Source organism: Zosterops lateralis (genome assembly GCF_965231275.1).
Source record: "Zosterops lateralis genome assembly, chromosome: 1".
NCBI lineage: Eukaryota > Metazoa > Chordata > Aves > Passeriformes > Zosteropidae > Zosterops > Zosterops lateralis.
In genome coordinates this window covers 6,715,086-6,737,902 of record NC_139762.1, presented here as the reverse complement: position 1 = coordinate 6,737,902, position 22,817 = coordinate 6,715,086, and the positions used below count along the sequence as shown (strand labels likewise).

The window sequence follows — 22,817 nt, the reverse complement described above, 5'->3', positions numbered from 1 at the left end:
CCAGATGTTGGGATTGAGAGCAGGTTGGACCCATCACCCCTAGCTTATTCAGAACTGTGGTTTACTATCTAGAAAATTAGTTCTAGCCTTCACAGAGGTCTGGCTATTCTGGGAGAACAGCACTTTCGTTTCACCATCCTGCAGGACCTATTTGTGTTTTCTACCCAGTTGTCAACACATTTTATTGAGATACCTACATTTTCCATGATTGCAATCCATCAAAATAATGGCCAGCCCTGACCTTACCTTAGCTTGGGTAATCCCAAAGAGAGATGGCTGCAGGGCATTTCAGGATTTACAGAATCATCTTGGTACAGGGCTCACAGTACCTTTTGTGTTTGTCTACTTACAAGATGTGTGTGTGTTTCATTCTTCGTTTTGTTTCAAACTAATCCTCAAAATGCCACAAAGCAGAGTATTTCCAGATGAAGAGAGAATTTCTAAGGTTTAGGACAGAACAGGTCAACCTGCAAATATCAGTGTTCCCTTATTTGACTCTGGTTTTACTGGATGTGTCTGCAATTGTATTTCAGTTCTGCCACATGGTGGTTTTGGGGGAATTGTTTCCCTGGGGGCAGTAGGAGCTCCACAATCCTTTAGTACAAGGCTCTAAAGAAGGGAAGACCAACAGGTTGTGAAGACTCCTTTGTTTGTGGTGGTCAAGCATGCATTTGGGGTGGCCAGCATTGTTTGGGGAAACAAATTTTATGTTGCTGAAGGTCTTGCTTGGGTGGAAAGGCATTGTGAGCTGAGTCAAATGCAGCTAAAAACATGGCATTTATCATATGGAGTCTTACCCAAATAAGCCTGAACCAGGGTCTAATGGCCTCTTCTCTGGCCCTCCTCTGCAGGATGAATATTATCTGTTCTCACTTACATCCATGAAGAAACTGTGTAATTTTAGGTGGTGTTTCCCAAAGTAGTGGTGGAGAGGGAGAGTTACCCTACTGCATGACATCTCAGCAAGCATCAGGTAGCACTCTGGGAGGTTGTCTTTGCTAAACAGGGTTTCTGTGATTAGACATTACTTGTATGCATTGCCTTGTGCATCCCCCTTTTGAGGGTCCTAAGGTTGAAGCATTGTCCAGAGGAGATCTGGGAGGGTCTCAGCTGGGCACTTGACTTCACCATGAGCTCCTGTGTGAGCTTAGGGCAAACCTGACCTCTCCATCCCCCACCTCACCCCAGAGGAGAAGAACAATCTCCACACTGTGCTAAAGCTCCCAAGGAATCAAATGCATTCAATCACCTAAAACAGAGCCATACAATCCCACTATCTATTTCTGGTTTTACCTAAATGTTCTTGGGGCTTGATTTTTGTTTTCAGGACCAGGCCATGGGGAGGCTGAGACAAGGGAGTGCATCTATTACAATGCCAACTGGGAGCTGGAGAAGACCAACCAGAGCGGCGTGGAGCGCTGCGAGGGGGAGAAGGACAAGCGGCTCCACTGCTACGCCTCCTGGAGAAACAACTCGGGCTCCATCGAGCTGGTGAAGAAAGGCTGCTGGTTAGATGACTTCAACTGCTATGACAGGTAATAGCCTAACTGGTTTATCTAAATACAGGTTTAATCAATCCTCTAAGTGTAAAAGCTTGTGATTTTTTGCATAGAGGAAAAGAAGGCAAGTCCAATTTAATTGGCAAAAGCATCCCCTGTAATTACTTCTGTTGCTAATGCAGCTCTCAGGATTGTCACTTACCTGCTTTGACTTTCTAAATAGAAGCTGCAAAAAATCACTTTTAGGGGTTTCGTGTTGTGTTTTGTTTTGTTTGGTTTTTTTTCCTTAGCAAAGCTTTGATAATTCTGGCATTCATTGAAAAACCTGTCCTGTACCATCAAACAAAGAACAATATGTTCTTCCAGGAGCATTTGGTGATAGAAGTGAAAACTTGGAATCATTTGGCGCTGTCTAGAAAAGCACAGATATCTGGGGGTGGTTAGGGGTTGAGATATTCTAGCATTTGTGATGTTGCAAAAAAGTTCCACTGTTCTTTGGCTGAGTGAAGAGAAGGGCCAGGAGAAAGAGTGGGGCAGCAAAAGCAATGTGAGTTTGTGTGTCATTGCCTGTAGTGAGCTGAAAAGGGGTGAGGTTTTGTAGTGCAAAGGCTCCAGCCTCATTAAATAGCTGGGAAAATTAACTAGTCTTTTCTCACTTCCCTTGATGCAGTTTGACAAAGGGGAAAAGAATTACAGCTAAAGAAAACAGCCCTATGAAGTTTCACAGTTGAAAAGGGCAATGTTCAGTAACTCTAAGCTCAGGGTTTTTGTTAAAAAAAACCCCAAACCAATGACCAACCAACCAAGCCAAGCCCAGCCCTTTCAATAAGGATTAGCAACATAAAATTCAAGGATTTCCCTTGATATAACACTGATGTAGGTTGATCTCACCTTTGTGCAATTCTCAGTTGTGCATCTTTGTAGCTTCTAGGAAGATGATGTGCTAAGCTGTGGGGTTAAGCTGGAACTAGATTTGTCCCATGGCTGCAGTGTTTTCTCCCTTTGGTGCTGTACACTTCCCCTGTTTTTGTGCCTGGTGTCTTGGCTTATCTCCACTGTAAGTTGTTCCTCATCTTTGTTCTATTATTAGCTCCAGAGTTACTTTCCTACCACACCTATTCCCTTGCCAATTGAGTAGCCAGGCTCTATATATAGTTAAATTTTTATTCTTTCCCAATAAATCAATCCTCCCTGGCCCATTAGTCATCTTAATGCCGATTCTTCTGAGAACAGAAGGTCACTGTAGTTTCCTACTTCCAAGCAGAAGTGTTTACTGTAAACAGATTTCTCCTTTCAGTGCCTGCTCTCATATCCAGTGACACTTGTATTGTCACTGAGTGTCTCTGCAGGGATGTAGTGGTTCTTAAACTTTGTCATAATGTTACAATGGTAAAAAGTTTCCAGGGCTCCTCACCAGCCTTTCTCAGCCCTAGAACTGAGCAGCCAGTATCCCACTGCCTGACCTTTCAAAGCCACAAGTTCCAGGGCAAAGCTAAAAGACCCTCTGAGAATTAAAAAACAGTACAAGTATCAAAAGCAACATTTAAAATAAAGGTTAGCTTTAATTAAATAAAGGAATAAAGCCTCTTTAAATGCAGTCTTTTTCATTTTTTCTCTTCCCTTGAGGGCTCTTGGCAGACTTCCATGCAGGCAGTGTTGCATCTCAAGGTGGCAAAAATGGCTAAGAAGATGATTTTTCCATCAGCGGTGCTGCGCTGATGCCCTTTGTGTCTCTGGCACCTTCAGATGCCGAGTTTCTGGGAGCAGCCTTGGCAGATGCACCTGTGCTCTGTGTCCCTGGATGCAGGGCATGGTCCTGTTCTGGCTGCTGCAGTTGCTTTTGTAGCACAGGCAGTGAGTGCCAGGATGTGCCGGGCACTGCCTCCTCTGTCGCAAAAATTTTGTAGTTGGGATGTTCAGCATGATGGCTCCTTACTCTGGTCTTTATCTTGAGGAAACAAGAATGTGGCAGATGTACATTTAAGGTTATAGGAAAAAGGTAGTGTTTAAAAATCGACTTATGTGCTCTCATTTATTTACACAGCCCTACCGGAGAGGTCATGTTCACATTCCCCTGCAGAGCACGTGAACCACTCCGAAACGTGCCCTCACTGCCACAGAAAAATGTGTCATTCTCTCCCATTGCCTCAGTTGTAATGTTTGCTAAGAGTAACATGTCATACATACCTGGATGGCTTCACTCAGAGACAGGGATAATGAATTGCAGATGTGGAGCAGGCTGTTTTCACTCATTAGCTTGATTTTTTCAACCAGCAGATTTAGCAAAGGATGTGTTTTCTATTGAAGGCTCCAACACTGATGCTGTTAAATCCAAAGGGCTTGTTATCTGATTTCAGGAAAAAGCATCTGGAAACATTGTTTAACTTGTTGAAACATCTTTGTTCATTTGAATAAGTCAAATGGCTGGGTTTTTGCTTTGAAGTTGAAAAAAATATGAGCCTGAAAAACAAACCAAGTGCTTCCCAGCTGAGACCTTGGAGGAGACAGTTTGGCTATAGCCAGTTTTTTTCCCCCTAAAGGGAACAAAATACTGAAAACTACCCAGTGCTAGTATTGAAGAGAGCCCTTTCCATTCTTCTTGTGGCAGTATGTCAGTGATAACACAGAAAGGGAGGCTTGGCATGGGTTCAGAAATGAGTAATAATGTCAAACGCATATGATTGTTTTGCTACTTCCTCCAAGTGGTCAAGGGAAGGAAGTTATGCATATAATTTAACTGGGCTTCAGGAAATAGTTTGATACAGTTCTCTGTGGAGAGCAGCTCTGCAAGCCTAATAACTAAAAGCAGAGCATAGCACAGCAAAAGGTGGCAGGGAAGGGAAGCAGCATTTAAGAAACAGAAAGAAATGACAGCTAGAGTACTGCAAAAATCACTGCACATCTCTTTTGGCATTGATCTGTGTGGAGAGGGAGGATGTGTGGAAGTGGAGTTGGTTTGATCCATGGAAGTCCCCTAAGGCCTTGCACAATGTGGAAGGAAATCTCAGTGCTGGGAAGGCTCTAGCAGTACCTGGATAAGAGGCAAAGGCTGAAAATGAGAGCTGCAACCTGATTTTCTTAAAGGTTTTTGTGCAGAAAGGTTTTTGTGAGCGCCAAGTTGTTTTTATGGGAGAGAGAGCACTTGAAAATTAAACTTAAAAACGCCAGAAACAAAATGAGAATCATAGGACCCTCGAATGGTTAGGGTTGGAGGGGACTTTTAAAGATCATCTAGTCCCAACCCCCTGCCATAGGAAGGGATACATTCCACAGGACCAAGGAGGATCCAAGTCCCACCTAACCTAACCTTGTAACACTTCCAGGGATGAGGGATCCACAGCTTCTCTGGACAACCTGTTCCAGTGCCTCACTACCCTCACAGTAAAGAATTTGTACCTAATATCCAACCTAAACCTGTGCACTTTCAGTTTAAAGCCATTACCTTGAGTTATCACTGCATGCCCTCAGACCTGCAGCAGGGCTGCTGCTGCAGCTGTCTGGTGCCCTCCGAGTGTGCAGAGCTGGTGATGCTCAAGGCTGTGGGAGCAGCCTTAGCTCAGCCCTTGTCATGTGTGCTTTATGGCACAATCTTTAATTGCATGATCAAATACTTCTCTGCCCTGGCAGAGTTCATATGGGCTGTGGGAAAGTCACTGTTCAGGGACTGAGGCGTCTCTCTGTCGTTTTTCTCCTTCTCATTCTGTGAGCAGCGACGGCTGTTATTTATTACTCACCATCTAATGCCCTCAGTTCATATGGAAGCATTTGTTTCCTTTGCAGTCTTTTCAAGGGTCTTTGCTATCCACTGGGGTATTTGAGTGCCAAGTTGTTTTCTGTAAGTGGAGACTGCTGATCTGTGCAGTGCAGCTGCAGGGGAAAGTGTGTGGAGAAGACAATTTGGGGAAGGTTGGCTTCCGAAGACAAGAGACAGGAATTGACTGACAATGTTTTTCTCTCCCCTTCGTTCTGTGTCTGGCACAGGCAGGAGTGTGTAGCCACAGAAGAAAACCCTCAGGTGTTTTTCTGCTGCTGCGAGGGCAACTATTGCAATGAGAAATTTACCCATTTGCCTGAAGTCACCGGCCCAGAAGGTGAGTGACTGGGAGGACAGGGAGTTGGGGTCTCCTCCTTTAGACTCAGTTTCCAAGGACTTTAATAGAAACATAGAATGTCCTGAGTTGGGAGGGACTCACAAGGTTCATCAAGTCCAGCTCCTGGCCCTGCATAGGAAACCCTCAAGATTAACACCATGTGCCTGGGAGTGTTGTCCAGATGCTCCTTGAGCTCTGAGTTTGGTGCTGTCACCACTTCTGTAGGGAGCCTGTTCCAGGGCCCAACCACCCTCTGGGTGAAGAACCTTTTCCTAATATTTCTCCTAAACCTCCTCTGATTCAGCTTCATGTCAACATTGAGCTGTTGGATGTTTTGGTTACGAAGTCAGAAATCATTTTGCTACAGTTCTTTAGGAAAAGTTTTTAAAGGTGGTTTCACTCTATGGCTAAAGCTGTACCAGCATTTTGGATACCATCAGTAAGGGTTAGCTTTTCTTTATGGTGGACACTTCACTGTGGGATACTACAAAACAAAATCCCACACAAGGGGAAGAGGGGAAAGTGATTTATATAGCATGGATTGAGCCTCAAACTCTTAAAAAGTGTTTGATGCCTTCCTCATTAAATTCATAGGTCATGAGTCTCCAGATACCTTGAGCATCTGGGATTTTAGCACTTGATTCTGTTTTGTTGAACTGGGGATTGAAAGGGAGAGAGTGTGTGTGTCAGCTTTCAGAGTCTGTGGATATGCATCAAGGAAGAAAAGTATTAGCAGAACCTTCTTCAGAGGGTACTAGAAAAACAGTGATTCTTTTAGGTGTATATTTTTTAAAGTATCATTCAAGAAAAACTATTAAAACAGGTGAATCTTTTCTTTAGGTTGGTTTGTACCACCTGCATTTACTGAGATGTCCCAATAGACCTTTATCAGATTTTCCTGGGCTGTCCTGATAGGTTTTTAATTGTTTACATGGGTTATACTATCTCCTGTTATTAACGTACCCGTGGCAACCTAGTAGCAAATATTCTTTCTCTCACAGTTTTTTGTTTAATTTGGCAAGTCTTGCTATTTTTTCCTTCCCTGTCTCCAACATAGCAACATGGCTCCATTTAGTATTCCCATTGTTTGTGTCTCAACTGCACTGATGTAATTTGGAACAAGAACTACTGTGGGAATAGTGCATTTGATTGCACTATGGCTCCGGCAGCATTTTACTAAAAACTGACAACTTGTCAATCACTGTGAAAGGTAAAGCAATGCTGCAAGGGATTTCGTGCTCACTTAATGCATTTGGAAGGGTTAAGAGGAGGAAATGTTCTGCTTTTATATATCCCAACAAGAAATACCTATCTTAAATAAAGGTCAGATGGAGGCTCAGCTTGCAAAATGTGGTTTGGGCCATTGTAACTCCATTATGTCTATGGAGAAGAGAAAACCATGGAGCCTTACGAATGCTATTGGGTGTGATGGGACATGCCAGCCAGCACTGTCAGCTTTGGAGTGGAGGCACAGCCAGGGTTTGGCTGCCCCTGGATGTGCAGCTGACAGTGCTGCTGCATTCCTGAAGGTCCTTTTCCCTCTCTTACCCTGCTCTTTTCCCACAGTCATCTACGAGCCGCCACCACCAACGCCATCCCTGCTCAACATCCTGGTGTACTCCCTGCTGCCCATCGCCGTGCTGTCCATGGCCATCCTGCTGGCCTTCTGGATGTACCGGCACAGGAAGCCTCCCTACGGCCATGTGGACATCATTGAGGTGAGGGAGCTTCTCCCTTTGTTTGGGCCTTGAAAAAGGCACAGGGGCTGCTCAGTGTGTGTTCACATCCAGAATCAGAATTAGAATCATTAGGTTGGAAGAGACTGCCAGGATCATCAAGTCTGACCTAACTTTAACCTGAATTAAACCATGGCACCAAGTGCCACATCTAGTCTTTACTTAAATACATCCAGAGATGGTGAATCCACCACCTCCCCAGGCAGACCATTCCACTTTTGCTTCACTCTCTTCAGGTAGCCTAACTCTTCTCTGCTTTTTGAAGCTAATGGCACAGTTGGTCTCCATGGAAGTGTCAGACTGATGGGGTTTAGGTGGGGTTACCACTGTGTCTGAGGTACCTGAGGAAGGGAATTAGACAGCCCTGCTTGGTGGATGTCTTTCCTCCCAAACTCTCAAACCCTTTGTCTGATTTCAGCCAACTTTGTAGGGCATCAGAGATCTGAGAGTTGATAAAGTTCCTGCCAGCTTTGTGGGAGGAGGGAAGATGCTGTTCCTGATGAAGCTCAGGTTTTATGAGCTGTCAGAGAATGAGTGCATGAGGCTTTGGGGTGATCTACTTGCAGCCTTCCAGTACCTGAAGGGAGCCCACAAGAAAGATGGAGAGAGACTATTTACAAGAGTATGTGGTGACAGGACAAGTGGGAATGTGTTAAATGTGAAAGAGAACAGGTTTAGATTAGATAGTAGGAAAAAATTCTTCCCTGTCAGGATGGTGAGGCCTTGGCACAGGCTGCCCAGGGAAGCTGTGAATGCCCCATCCCTGGAGGTGTTCAAGTCCAGGCTGGATGGGGCTCTGAGCAACCTGGTCTAGCGGAAGGTGCCCATGGCAGGGAGATTTGAACTGGATAATCTTTAAGGTTCCCTTCCAACCTAAACCATTCTATGATACTGTGAACTTTTCCCATCTGAAAGCAGGTAGGACAGAGCTTCAACCCCACATATCCTAGAGGGTCACATTGTTCTCCTGGACAAATGCAGAGTTTAAACAGATGTGATCAGTATGATGCTGACAGACCTGTTCACTGCCCTTAGCTGGGGTGACATGGAACATGGTAATGTAGTGAAGAGCAGTGGGAGGTTTTAGATGTAGTTGGCTGTCTGGCCACAAAGATCAAAAGGTTCCCACTTTTGGCAGAAGGTAGCCTTGAGGACATTGGTGCTTTACAGCCCAAAATAGCTTTTTCTTTGAAAACACAGGAGAATTCAGGTTTTGCCCGGAGCATGGCAGGCAGTAGTGCCACAAAGTGACACTTGGAGGTGTTGATTGTTATATGTGTTCTATACCAATACCCTACAGAGGAAGCAAGACAGGGAATTTCAGTATGTTTTTGCTGCTAACAGTGCACCTAAATAATTTGTATTAAATAAATGTCACTTCTTCATGCTTTTTTCCCCACATGCAATCTCTCAGTTCCTCTCCTCCCCCTTAATTTTACAGTCCAGCTTCAGCTGGTGACAGTGTTTCTTTCTCTTGTGCAGGATCCTGGCCCACCACCCCCTTCTCCTCTGGTTGGCCTCAAGCCTCTGCAGCTCTTGGAGATCAAGGCGAGGGGACGCTTTGGCTGCGTGTGGAAGGCTCAGCTGATGAATGACTACGTAGCAGTGAAAATCTTCCCTATCCAGGTGAGAGGGACACTGCATTAAGTTCTTACTTGCCAGGGGCTTCCTCACCAGTGCTGAGATACTCTAAGTGCCTATGGAGATTGTGGGTTTTGAGACCATTACAAAGATGCATTTGGGCTGGGGGAAAAAGTTCAAGGACCCTTCCTTCCTACACTTCTCCCTGCATTATCTCATTACCAAATACTTCCTGTAGTAGTACATGTTGCAAAAAGGGCAAAAACAAGCACATTTTGAAATCTACAGGGTCTGTTAACCTCCCTGCAAATGCCTGTGTTGTTTAAATCCAGCAAGGCAGGGTGCATCTGAGGTGCCCAGAGTGCACACAAAGGGCCAGCGCCCTGGCTTTGTGTGTCCTGCCTGGGTGGGTTGTAAATCTGGATCCAAACCTCGTGAGCAGTTTACAGCCTCCAAAGGCAGAGCCCCAGTGCTGTGAAAGCAAATTGCACTGCAGCATTTCTGTCAGCTCCTGTCTTCTGCTCTAGGAAACCTTTGAACACTCCTGACTTGATTCTCTAGGAATTGCAGATGAAAAGAGTAAAGCAATCAAAAGTCAAGTGAAAGAAAAATGACTAAAACATCCTTGTGCTCCTCTGCTGTCTCCTTCATTACTTTTTCACCTCGTATTTGTTGTCATAGCATTGCTAAAGGAGATCTGCACATCTTCTGTCCAAGCCAGCTGTGACCTACTAGTAAATATTCAATAGAGCCTAGATTAGATTTTGCAATTGCAACAATTACACTACAAGGCTGATCCCGGGTGCTGTATGCACAGGCTTTCTTCTTCCAAGTATCCTTAGGAAATCTTGAAAAATCTTATTTCTCAGTAGGGTTAAGTTTGGCTTCCTTTCCGCTCCCCACACATGTCCTTTAGGAACAGCTGAGGATAATTTTGGAGAGGGGAGACTGAGGACAGCAACTTGTCTTTCTTCTTTAGGGAAAACAGCCTCATTTTGAAGGGATGCATCACATCCTAACACTGGAGCATGATTTTTAGAATAGTGTGAGCAGTTCTGACTGAACTGAAGGAGCTGTTTGCTTTAAAGGGAAGCGTGATCTTTGATGGTGTATTTCTCCCTGCTTCAGGATAAGCAATCTTGGCAGAGTGAGAGGGAGATTTTCAACACTCCTGGCATGAAGCATGAAAACCTTTTGCAATTTATCGCAGCAGAGAAAAGGGGGACAAACCTGGAGACAGAGCTCTGGCTGATCACAGCTTTCCACGACAAGGTAATGTATCATTGCACAAACATTTTGGGGAGGCAAAGAGGGAGCTGGTTGTGATACAGCAGGATTATAATCCCTGTAATCTATCCAGTCTGCTCCTGTTAGGCCATGACTGGCAGCAAAGTGCTCCTGCTCCCTGGCTTCCTTTAGTTTTCAAGGCTTTTCTACACAAACAAAGGAGTAATAAAAGGGGAATTTAGGATGGGAGAGAGGCACAAAAGGCCACAGTTCACATCTGTGGTGGTTACCATCTCTTGATGTGCATAGATAAGCCTCATAGGAGATAGATTTTGCTGGCCCAACTTGCCCCTTTGCAGATGGGCTCCATGTTTGCTTTTGAGGCTTGGGGCACATTCTCCCCTTCATGGATTACTTTAGTTATAAAGCATGACTAACACTTAAAATAAATGTGCAAATCTGGGGTTGAGCCAGCAGTGTTATCCCCCTGTTGATAAACCCAAGGTCTATTGAGTCAATCATTGCCACAATCAGCTCATACAAGGCTTTATCTTGCAAGGAAGGCTTTCCTCTTGCTTAGGCTAGATGGTTGCTCTGGTTAAAGATGATTTTTTCCTTTCATTACCTCTCTCCCCTTCCTTGGCAGGTAAGTAGACATGAAGAGGTCTGTGCTGTCAAGGCCTGAAAATGCATGGACACTTCTGATTTTTATTTATTCTTTTTACTTTCATTAGTGATTTCCCCCCCACCCTGTTAAATCAAGGCTCAGATTTTTCAAGCACTCTCTAAACCATTCTCAACTCAACAGTTGGCACATCTGTCACATAGAGTGTTCTACAATTAAGAAATGACCATGTCCTGTTCTGCAGGGTTCTCTGACAGATTACCTGAAGGGCAACATTATCAGCTGGAATGAGCTCTGCCATGTTGCAGAAACAATGGCCCGTGGCTTGTCCTACCTTCATGAAGATGTCCCTTGGTGCAAAGGTGAAGGACACAAACCTGCCATAGCACACAGGTAAAGCCTCTTTCGTTGACACTGTTGTTGAAATGATGCTGTTGAATGGAGGAGGAAGTTGTGCTTTTTAGGAAGTAAAGGCCCTTTAACCCAGAAAATCCTGTGCTGTGACAAGATTTTTTTTTCAAACCCATATGAAATGGTGAGGGGCAAGAAAATGCCTTGCTTGTGAAACAGCACAGTTGGTAGTGGCTGATGGTGAATGTCTGAAGATTAGGGGCTTCCCTCTTCCATCAACTCTTCCCTTGTGGTGGGAAGGGTATTCTGGTTGCTGCAGAACCACTCTTTGAAAGGACTTGGCTTGATAATATCATCACATTATGATCCCTGTATTTTTATGGCTGTACCAGGAGCTGGACCCTATTTTTCCCTGGTTTGGACTGATGACTCCACTGCATGTCTTCCCACAGAGCCTTTGATCGTTAGGTAAAAATGGAGAAACTGTGGAAATGCAGAAAATGGCTGTTAGTTACTTTTCCCTGTAGTTTTGTAAGGCCCAAATCGTGCCAGGGTGCTTATGAGAGACACCACAGCAGGTGCCACCCTGCCCTTGAGACCTCCTGGCACACGCTTCAACCCTCCTGGGTGGCAGTGCAGAGGGGACAGCAAGAAAGCAGTTAGGTTAAACCATCCTCATGCTTCAGCCCTTCTCCAAAGTCCCACCCTAGACTAAAGCATCTCTTCTGAGTGGTTTGCTCAGCAGGGCAGGATGGGGGAGATTTCCAGAAGGGATTTACAGGCTGTAATCCGTGGCCATACTCCCCCTCCACTCACTGCATTTCATCTAGGAGGGACTTAAACCCCACATCCAGCTGCAGCAATTTGTACCAGATCTAGCAGGCCTGGCTTCATGTATGGCAAGATAATCCCTGTTTTTGCATGGATGTCCCTGCCCCCAAAACACCCCACCTCCCCAAACCTGAAAGTTTAGAAGAGCTGGGGGTTTCTGAAAGAACCTGCAGCTGTCTTTGTGCTGTTCCTGGAACTGACCCCTGTGTCCCTGACATTTGTCCCTGTAGAATAAAGGCAGTGGTTTATAGATGAAAATTCCTGAGGGTGGGGAACAGAGGAAGGCTATAGAAAGGCTTTAAAGCAACAGATCGTGCTCATTAGTGTCTCTGTCCATTTAGCAAGTGATAAAAGCTGGAGAATGTAGCATTTGTGCGAATTTAGCACATACCTAGTGGAGGACGGATTTCAGGACACAAGGGATTTCCCTCGGATTACACCACTCCTTTAATTTTATTTTCGAAAGAAAACACTAAATGCATTTTAAATCTGGGGAGGGGGGCATGGGGGGCTGTTTTTGAATGGCTTCCCACAGTGCACATGGATGGACATGCTGGAGTTGCCAGGTGGAACTCCCCAGTCACTGCTGGGCAGGGGTTCAGCAAACTCCTCTCTGGCCCCCGGCACTACAAGGAGGATTAAGGTTATGGAATCACTTGTTGGTGCAAAAGTGCCCCCACGTGGAAGCTGCAAATAAAATCTCCAGTGTCTCAATCGAATTAACTCACCCATTACTCATAGTCTGCTTGTTCTGTATTCCCTAGTTTGAAGTGCTATATGGAAAAAGAAATAAAATTCTTCTTTTCATGCCACTTTTCTTTGTCAGTGACCATTTTCGGATGGTCTAATGCATATAATGTTATGTGAATTCTATTTGGTGTGGCTTGGATTAAGTCCTTCTCCCTGGCCTAGATACATTTGCATTGCAGCTCAGACGTGCTGGTTCAAGGTGGTTTGTGGAAGGAAGAAAGGAAAGCATGGAAAAATGGGGGAATGTATGGAAATAGGGGGGAAAATGGAATTGCAAAGTGAAATCCCTGCATCATGTATCAAGATGTAGGAGTTAACTGTTGCATGCCCAAAGGGGACTGCAGGTGAGCAACAGCAGCACGTTTGTACAGCAATGCTGGTTCACATCTTGTTTCACATTGGAACCACATCATTCAGGCAGATTGTCTGATAATTTCTGTGTGGCCCTCATTGAGCCACTGCTTTGCAAAAATCTTGTGCACAATCTGTACCATCCTGAGGGCATAATCCCCTAAAGCTGAACGAGCAAAGGCGTTTATCCATGTCATTAGATGATGACTGTTTCCTAAGCCTGTGGGGAAACTGCTACAGCGGGGAAGCAGGCAGTCTCTAGGACAACAGATAGTGGGAAATGCAGTTTTTCTGTGTAATGGAGGGGTATCAATGTTTAGGAGGCTCTGCAAAGCTGTACTGAGTTCCTAGAGGTGATGGAGACTGGTTTCTGATGGGGTTCACTTCCCCCATTTTAATCCTCAAGCCAGAAATGCCCATCATGCTGTGTTTAGCTTAGAAAGGATAAATCCTCTCTCCTGATATTTTAAGCTCAGAATCAGGGGCTGGGTGGCACAGGATGATTTTTGCTTGCAGTGCTTTGAGCTGATGCTCTGGCATCTAAGGCTGCAAGGAGCAGCCCCTTCTCTATGGTCCAGCAGTTTCTCTCTTCACAAAGAATTTTGACAGGTCTCTCTAGTGCAGAACAATTGTATCTGCCCTCATTAATTATTTTGTGCAGGCCTGCAATGTCCTGCAATCAGCAGGGTCACCGAGTGAATTGATGATAGGGAAGTTATAATGCTGAGCATACAGGACAATTGCCATCTGCTGTCTAAGGTCTGTAATTTAATTAGATTGCCAAACATTCCTTTTCAGATGAAAATGCAGGAAGCTCAGGGAACAGGGCTCGACTGGTTAGGCATCTCAGTGTGATCTTCCTCCAACCCCCATCCTTCCCAGTCCCTGCAGATTTACCTCAGCTGCCCTGAAATGATCCTGCTGCAGCACAGGGCTGACACAAATGTCCCCTTCAAGCACAGACCCACCATCTCTACTGCAAATTCTTACACCTGCCTGTCAGCTGCCTGCTCTGACCCTGACAGCATCCCTGAGTGTGGCCTCACCCCCCTTCCCTGCTTGCTTTCCAACCCTCTGAATTCTCCAGGGAAGATCAATCCAGCAATTACAACAGAAGGCTAATAGATGACTATGGCAAAAGTCTGTTGAAGCATGTAGTCAGGGTGGAGAGAGTCTCATCAGCATCTGCTGATTTCCAGAAAGATCTAATTTTGTAGATAGGAGCAAACAGCCTTACTAGGATAAAGAATAATGTCCTCCCTTAACCTGCCTTGGTTTTGTTCTTGGGAATGAGAAGGGCCCAGAAGATGGGGGTCCAGAGCTGGTGCTTGGAGCAAGAAATGGTACCTTATACACAGCTTGCACTAATTAAAAAAACCCCTTCAGATCAGATTTTATTTTGAGATTCATTCACTGTAGATTTTGGCTGACTCTGTGCTGGTCAGCTCAGGGCTGCTGGTCATGTTTCAGGGACAAGGGCAGTGAGGAGCAGCCAAGTTTGCAGCACTGACCATGCTGGGAATCTAGGCAAGAAAGGAGGAAAGGAGGTGATTTACTGGGAGCTGCTAAGTCTATAGACAATGTGTGTGCTGTAGTGTGATTTAGACAATGTCATGATAAAGCTTTCCCTGACTTCTTGGCTTGTCCATAGGGACTTCAAGAGTAAAAACGTTTTGCTGAAGAACGACTTGACGGCTGTGCTGGCTGATTTTGGACTGGCCGTACGGTTTGAACCTGGAAAACCTCCAGGGGACACTCATGGACAGGTAATCCTCACCTTTAACATTTTAAAAAGTTGGCTTCTCTAGAGCAGGGGCTAGTTTGTGTAGAAGCATTTAATTCTCTCTGAGATATGCATTTTTTTTTCCATTAAAATTTGTGCTCTGGCATAAATTCTGGGAGCTGTCTTAATCTGGGTGTGTGGGGAGGATGCTCAAACCCTTCTGATTTCTGTGCAGGTGAGGTTCCCCCAGCCGTGGGGTCTGGTGACTTCCTCCTTCAGACACAGGGCTCATTGTCTCTTTATTGTTTTGGTAATAAATATCCACAGAACCATAGAATCACACAATACCATGATGGGAGGGACCTCGAGGATCATCTGGCCCAACCTTTCTTGACCTAAGCAAGGCAAGACAGTCCAGCTGAGTCTTAGAAGTGTTTAGTTTTGGAGTCTGCTGCACATACCACCTCTCTAGGCCATAGCACAAATACTAAAGTTCCTAAATATTAATCCTAATACTACAATACAAATATTAATAATCCTAAAATTATTGATTTAATTTTAAGAATTTAGCCAGGCTGGCTGCTTGGGTAACCTTTGGCACTGCTGGCTGTGCACTGTGTAAACAATATACTACAATTTTATGGGTTCTTAATTTTCTGCCTTAGTGTTGCAGCAAGCAGCCCCTCATTCTGCTCTCATGCCAGGACAGCAAGTCCATCATCCCCTTCCTGTGCCTCCAGTGCTTTCCAAATTCCCATCTCCAGTGTAGACTCCCTTTGTTACCTTTATCTCAGAAGGAATGAACACTCTTCTGGTTGGCCTTACCCATCTTTCCTCATTTTTGTCACCTTTTTTCTGACTTTTCCAGTACTTTGCACATCTTTCCATTTCCTGACTTCACTCTGTCCCCACTGCCTCAGATAACATCAAGAAGAGATGAGAATTTCCCTAAAAGAAATTAGCAGAAGTGCTTCAATTCCCAAGAAAGGTTCTTTTCCCCTTGCTGTCCTGTGTACTCTCCTACATTGTGAGCTATACTAAACATACCAATGGAGGCACTACAATGAGAACTGAATTCCCTAAAACAAGAGGAGGTATTTTCCAAACCATGGCAAACCAGGGTTCATGTTTTACTACTTCTGTGGATGCAGGAGACTTGTTTTATCTAGGGCTGTCAAACTAACACCTTTTCCTACAATTTCAGGATATATAATTTTTCTCCTCTCTGTTTTTTTGTGATTGTGTTTTTGTTTAGCAGGGTGGAGGAGGGGGTTGTTTGTTTGGGTTTCGAGTTTTTTTGTGATTTTTTTTTTGTTGTTGTTGTTGTTGTTGTTGTTTTTGTTTTGTTTTTGTTTTGTTTTTGTTTTTGTTTTTGTTTTTTTTGTTTGAGTGAAATAGGATTGGGCATTCAAGAATTAGGATACCCAAGTCGGACTTGACTTCATGGTGTCCTGTCTGTCTCAAAAGACAGCATTTTCTCATGCAGGGTGTGCTGCCAGAGCAACATGCAGCAGGATGCAGACCTGCACTGTGCACTAAATGAGTATCACACATGTAGCCTTGCACTTTGGCTTCCTCCTTCATGTAGCTGATCTGGACTTGAGTGATCTTAATGAGAATCAGTGTCAGAAGGAACAGCTCCCCTTTGCTTCTTTTTGAGTGAGGTGCACCTTTAGCAGCAGTGGCCTCCAGGCTAATGAAACCAGCTGTCACTCACCTCCAGCCAGCAGAGGCTGAGGGGCCCAAATGCAATGTAACTTGAGCTGTGTTTTCTCTCTGTAGGTGGGAACAAGGAGGTACATGGCTCCTGAAGTGTTGGAGGGAGCAATCAACTTCCAGCGAGATGCCTTCCTGAGAATAGACATGTATGCAATGGGACTGGTGTTGTGGGAGCTAGTCTCCAGATGTAGAGCAGTTGATGGTAAGGATAAAGATCCTCTCTTCCCTGGGGAGGCTTCTGTTTCAGTGTGGCTTAGTTGTCCAGAGAATAGATCTGTCTCTGTTTCAAAAAAAAAAAAAAAAAGAATAATGATCAATGGCATGTTTTTATTAAAAGCAGCTAGCCTGTTTTTGTTTTTTAACATAAGGTGTTACTTTCTGTAGATAATAACCTTTTTAAGTGCTCAAGCATCAAAGTACTTTTTACTATGTTAGTTACCTTGCAAATTGCTGTGAATTCAGAGGGAGATGGTGATCCCTACAGGATGAGTGTCCTTTGCTCCTGACCCTGCTCTGTGCTGCTCTCAGTGGCAGTCTACATTCCTGCCTGTGACCAGGGCATGCCTCGGGCTCCTGAGAAGAGCCACACAGCCAGCTTAGCTGTCACCTTTCTTATGCAGGGCAGTGGGGTAGCCTGAATGGAAAGCACCTTAGTGAAATAGCAGGAACACAGGGAGGAAGGACCCTACTGGATCAGCAAGTATGAACTCTATGGTGTCTCCTTTCTCCTTTTTTGTTATCCTAAAATGATGCTTCAAAGTGGGGCATCTTTTCTGTCCAGTCAGCACATCTGTCCTCTAGTGACCCTTGCCATGTGCAGGACAGGGAAGCAGTCATGTCATTGTAGTAGTTCCAAGGCTGCTTCCTCCAACTTTATTCTTGTATAGATATGGGTGCTCTGAACTGAATATCAGGTTCATAAACAACAGCACCTCACCTAGACTTGAAATGTGAAATGTTGTTAGCATTACAGTAGGACTGAGGAACATGATTATAATTAAAATGCCTCCCATAAGTGTGTGATAAGAGAAGGTCTCATCTTCAGAAATGTAATGAGGTAAAATGCTGGAGGAGCAGGGAGCACAGTAGGGTAAAACAGTGGTACACAGATCACTCATGTAGAAATTGCCCTTCTCTGTTGAGGTGCTCCAAATATCCACTTTCATTTTTCCTGTCATGTTTGTGGTCTCCTGCCAGTTCAGGCAGCTGAGATACCCCAGGTGCCACACACAGCACCACTGAGTCAGAGGGAAGGCTTCCTTTGGGAGGAGGGGGAATTACACTGAACCTCATCTGCACTTCCAGCTCAGAAGTGATGTTGTGTAAACAGCACATTTAGCTTGCAGATCACCAGTGCAGCTCTTCACAGCCTGGGTTCCTCTTGGAGGAAAAGAAAAGTCGTAAGTGACCCTGTGCCATATATTGGAGCAAGTGCTTCAGTTTGGTTTAGTGACTGCCACTGAGTAAACAACATAAGCCACTTTAGTGATTTCATTCTTTAGAGTACCTAAACATTGTGTTGTTGGTGTCACAATTCATGACCGGATGAAGTGGTCAGCTCTAATTTTAGTCTGGAAAGAACCTCTTGAAGTATCTCTGCTCTGGAAAGAGGTATTTTTTTGCTACCGAGAAACTGGTTTGTATGTGATGCTGTGGAGCACCCTGAGAAGCCCATCAGTTATGCAGGGCTGCTCTTTCTGAAAGAGCATCTAAGTGTTACCAAAAGCCAAATGATGTTTCAATAAGCAGAAGTTATTGCTATCATCCAGCATCTGCACTGATACTCATAACAGTTGTCTCATTCCCGTGGCCCTGGGCAGTTCACAGCCAAAACTGGTATAACTAAAGCATTCAGAAATCAGTTTACACTTAGGAGCTGGTACTTGGGACAAGTGTGTCCAGCTCCAGTGTGTCAGGGCTGACTCAAACCTCCGAACAAACCAGATCACAAAGCAAGAAATTATATGCTTGACCTTGCTAGTCAGTGCTGAAATGAAATTAATCTCATGCTGAAATCTTTCTCTAGGTTATTGTGTGTTGAATTGTTGTGTTAAAATGTGGGGAGGATGGGTTGATTTGTTCTTTATATTAAAATAAATCACATATTACCTGGCAAAATCCCTCAAGGAAATGGCGGGATCCAGAGACCTGGCTGAGGGTTCGGATTCGTAATTCAGCGAGATGGAAAATGCATGGTCAGACAAGCAGCAGGGATAGCAAAGACCATTGTGCAGGAGGAATGTAAATCACATTTGTCTGCAGTGACATGTGAACATCAGGCTTTGTTGCAGTGGGTTGAGGGTGCTCTGGAGCTGCAGCTCACTCATGCATGGGGACACCGTGGCTCTGCAGAGGCCATTTCTACCCTAACCTGATTCTCTGTGTGCACTGTAGGTCCAGTGGATGAATACATGCTGCCTTTTGAAGAAGAAATAGGTCAGCACCCATCCCTTGAGGACCTGCAAGAAGTGGTGGTTCACAAGAAGATGCGCCCTGTATTCAAGGATCACTGGCTAAAACATCCCGTACGTCCCTCCTGGTTAACAGTGGAAAATATTTTCCTGTGTGATGGGAATGAGGGATGTGGTTATGCATTCCTAGTGTTAGACAGAGTCAGCTCTGGAGAATGAGGGGTTGCTCAACACTTTTGTGCTCCATTTTCTTTTTATCTCTTGTTTTTCGAGACTAAACAAGCCGAATAATCAGCTAGTGCTGAATGGGGAGCATGTGGTGCTTTAGTAGGGCTCCTTCAACTTGGTGAAAGAATGGAAAATAAAGTCCTTTCATTAAGGAAAAGAAAACGATTCATACCATTGGAGACACACTCCTCACAAGCTGGATACCATGCAAGACTTGGAGCAGTTTATGGAGGAAAAATTAATTAGATGTGAAAGCAAGCAGACAATGAAGCAAAATGCAGCATGGGTTTCCCAGAGGTAGTGCATTTCAGGCTCACATTTTTAATAAAAGAGCTGGTTTTTCTTAGATCAGGAAGATGAGAGACGATGACATCTCACTGGGCTTCAGTAAGAAGTCAAATGCCACTATTTTGCCCAGACTGCTACAGATTTGGCTAGACTCAGGTGTACTAACTCATTTCCCAGAAGTTAGGGAGAGCTGTGGATTGTAAAAAAAGATGAGTGTTCCATTTCAAATGAGGGTTCAAATAAGAGCTGCATTCTTCAAGCACCGAATTCAGGTTTTTTGGGCATATCAAGAGAAGTGAGAAAAGTGATTGCAAACAAAGCAAAAGGTTCCATAGTAACTAATACAGTGCTTCTAGCTCTCACAGTTTCATCCTGGGAATCTTAATACTTGTCTTTTAAAGCTGCAATGCTGAATCTTGGGATTTTTTTTTATATTAAAAAAAGCACTTTTGGGGCTGAATGCAACCAAGCATTAGAAAGCAGATGCTTAAAAAACCCCATGAAAACACATATTTAAAGTAATTTTTGAAGTTTATCTCTTGATAATTGGCATGGAAAAACTACTTGTAGGGGTTTTTTAGAGCATTGGCTGTGTCAAATGGACCTCTCTACCCTCTGGTAAGGTGGTACCCATAATACCTTAAAGATACAGAAATAAAACAACAGACTTGAGAGGCAATATTAGTATAGGAGGTAATATAAAAACCAATCTTTAATTGGAGGCCTCCAGGGGTGGATATGGACAAAAGCCCACCCCACATAGGGCGAACACAGTTTTATAAGTCTAGCAGATTAGCACAGTTGACAAAAATCCCCAATTAGAAACACAGGGTGATGAGGTGGCTCCCCCTCTTAGTCCAACCTTTTCTGGAGCCCCCAGTTTTATTCACATCATCTGTCCCATTAAAATATTGAAATAAAAGGTGAATAAAGGAAGCACTTTTCTGAAAACACTTTTTCTTTCTAGATATCCAGCACAATGCCATTATAGAGCTTCAGAAAAGCTCTATAATGTACAGTACTAACTGTACTTTGTTTATGAGAAAGCGTCTTGGAAGAGTAGCTCATCCTTGGTTCCCAGGAAAACGTGAGATAGGATAGGAGCCTTTGGAATGTGTTTTGATTTTCTGCCTACCAGGGTAGGAAAAGTACTGGAGGTGGCTGGGAGCTATGTAACTATACAACAATAGTCTACAGAGCTACAAACATGTCATAATAGGACATGAAATAAAGATGCTTGACTCTAGTCAGAAGGCAGTAGAAATCAGAAGGTTTCATTTAGAATTCATTCAGCCTTTTTTATAACATGCTTTGCTAAGAAGGCAAAGAAGAAGTTATAACTAATAACTAAGTTATAACTAATAATTAAGAAGTTATTGGTCCATAAGACTGACACTTCTCTCATTGGCTAAATAACAGAAATAGCAAACAACACCTGTTGTTATGGGAAAGGAATATTGTTTACACAAGGTTGTTTTGGGAAAAAGAAAACGGTTGAAAAATTTCCCTTGGGAAGAGCTCAGGCTCAGAAAAATATCAGGTCCACAAACATACATGAAGGAAACACAAAAGCAAAGATCATTTTTGGAGTCCCCCAAAGAGCAGATGACGTTGCTGAAGGTGTTTTGTCCCCGTTGCAGGGCCTGGCGCAGCTGTGCGTGACCATCGAAGAGTGCTGGGACCACGACGCGGAGGCGCGGCTCTCGGCGGGCTGCGTTGAGGAGCGCATTGCGCAGATCCGCAAATCCGTCAACGGCACTACCTCGGACTGCCTCGTCTCCATTGTGACGTCCGTCACCAACGTGGACTTGCCACCCAAAGAGTCTAGTATCTGAGTCCTGGGTCCTGGTTCACTTTTGTCTTTCCAGACTCAGAGGATTTAAAACAAACAAACAAACAAACAGAAAAAAAAACCCAACGAGGAAAAGAGTTAAAAAAAAAATACAAAAAAAAAAAAAATCACAAAAATTCAACAAACCCATGAATGCAGCTGCTATTTTATCTTGACTTTTTATTATTATTGTTATTATTATTATTATTATTTTTTTGGATTGGATCAATTTTACCAGCACATTGCTCTACTGTATTAAAAAAATGGACATTTCAGCAAGCATTCAGGTGCCGACTAATGAATGCAGAAAAGGTGCAGGTACCTCAGAACCTCAACAAACTCACTTCAGTTGTTTTTATTTTATTCAGTTTTCTGGGTTTCTCTTTATCAGTCTGTCTTCTGAGCAGAGCATCTGTGACATAAAGCTTATGTGACATAAAGGAAAACCACCTACCACCTTCGAAAACGCAATGCTGCAAACTGTGGAGGAAACTTAAGACTGTTATGTAAAGAATACACCTTCCTCAAAAGCATTTTTTCCCCATTTTGGTTTTGGGTTCAGTTTCTTTTTTATTTTTTTTTTAATTTTTTTTTTTGGAAGTGAGCTTCAGAAAAAAACAGCAGATGTGTCTTTTACGGATCTAACGGGTGTCATTGTAACATGGGAAAAAGAAAAAGTAACTGGGCAGAGAATGTTAATTCTTGATGGTATAATTGAAGGGGGGAGCGTAGAATAGGGGTGGGCAGAGTGACGTTGGACTTGGCAGCATTTGGGGAAACATCATTTGCTATGGAGCTACTTCTCAGGTAACCATTAGAGGAGGGGAAGGACATTTCTGGGCAGAGTATTTACGGCCACAGTGTATGGAGAAAGCGGAGTTAAAGAGGCAGTGGTTGGAAGACAGGCACTTGTTTCTTCCTCTGGAATCTGGGTTTGAGCAGTAAAAGAACAAAGCAGGACTATAACTTTTATTTTTCAGTTCCAGGTAGTAGTAGGAAGGATGCTTTTAAGTGATGTCATCAGGACAGGTGGGGAAGTGTGATTTCAGGAGCACTTTGGTAAAATACTGGAAGATAAAATTTTTTCATCTCATTTTAAGTGTGAGTGAGTTGAGAAAATTTGGCCTTGGGTTGATTATCTCTCAGCCTAAGCTAATGGTGCAGATGGTGGAAAGAGGAAAAGGGCAAAAACTGGGTAAATAAATTTTTGTCTTTATTAATTTGGGACTGGGGGAGTGCATGGTGGCAGCTGGCTCCTGTAGCATCTGAGAAGCCTGAGAGCTGCCTGGCTGCAGGAAGCTGAGGCAGCTCAGCAGCAGCAGTGATTCCCTCAGCACCTCTCCCACTGGTTCCTTTGACGCTGCTTTCTCCTTACTCTGTGATGAAACTCTTTTGTCTTAAAGTGGTGCATATTCAAAAATACCGTTACTCTTATTATGCCATAAACTCGCTCTAGTCAGTGAATGTTCCTAATGCTGCTGATTCAACATTGAAATATTTTTTTAATTTGCAAAACATGCAATGTTTAAAAAAATAAAAAACTTAAAAAAAAAAAAAAACCAACAAAAAACCAAC

General features: G+C 43.9%; 1 protein-coding gene across 1 annotated transcript in view; it reads left to right on the top strand.

Moving 5' to 3' along the window:
• ACVR2B (activin A receptor type 2B) overlaps window positions 1-22,817 on the top strand; it is a 97,740-nt gene extending 74,923 nt beyond the window's left edge. The window contains exons 2-11 of the mRNA XM_083879262.1: window positions 1,328-1,535; window positions 5,481-5,590; window positions 7,157-7,308; window positions 8,809-8,952; window positions 10,036-10,179; window positions 11,004-11,152; window positions 14,694-14,808; window positions 16,548-16,686; window positions 18,879-19,009; window positions 21,052-22,817. Of these exons, the coding sequence (XP_083735388.1) occupies window positions 1,328-1,535; window positions 5,481-5,590; window positions 7,157-7,308; window positions 8,809-8,952; window positions 10,036-10,179; window positions 11,004-11,152; window positions 14,694-14,808; window positions 16,548-16,686; window positions 18,879-19,009; window positions 21,052-21,246 (1,487 nt within the window). The 3' untranslated portion in view covers window positions 21,247-22,817. The remainder of the gene's footprint in view (window positions 1-1,327; window positions 1,536-5,480; window positions 5,591-7,156; window positions 7,309-8,808; window positions 8,953-10,035; window positions 10,180-11,003; window positions 11,153-14,693; window positions 14,809-16,547; window positions 16,687-18,878; window positions 19,010-21,051) is intronic.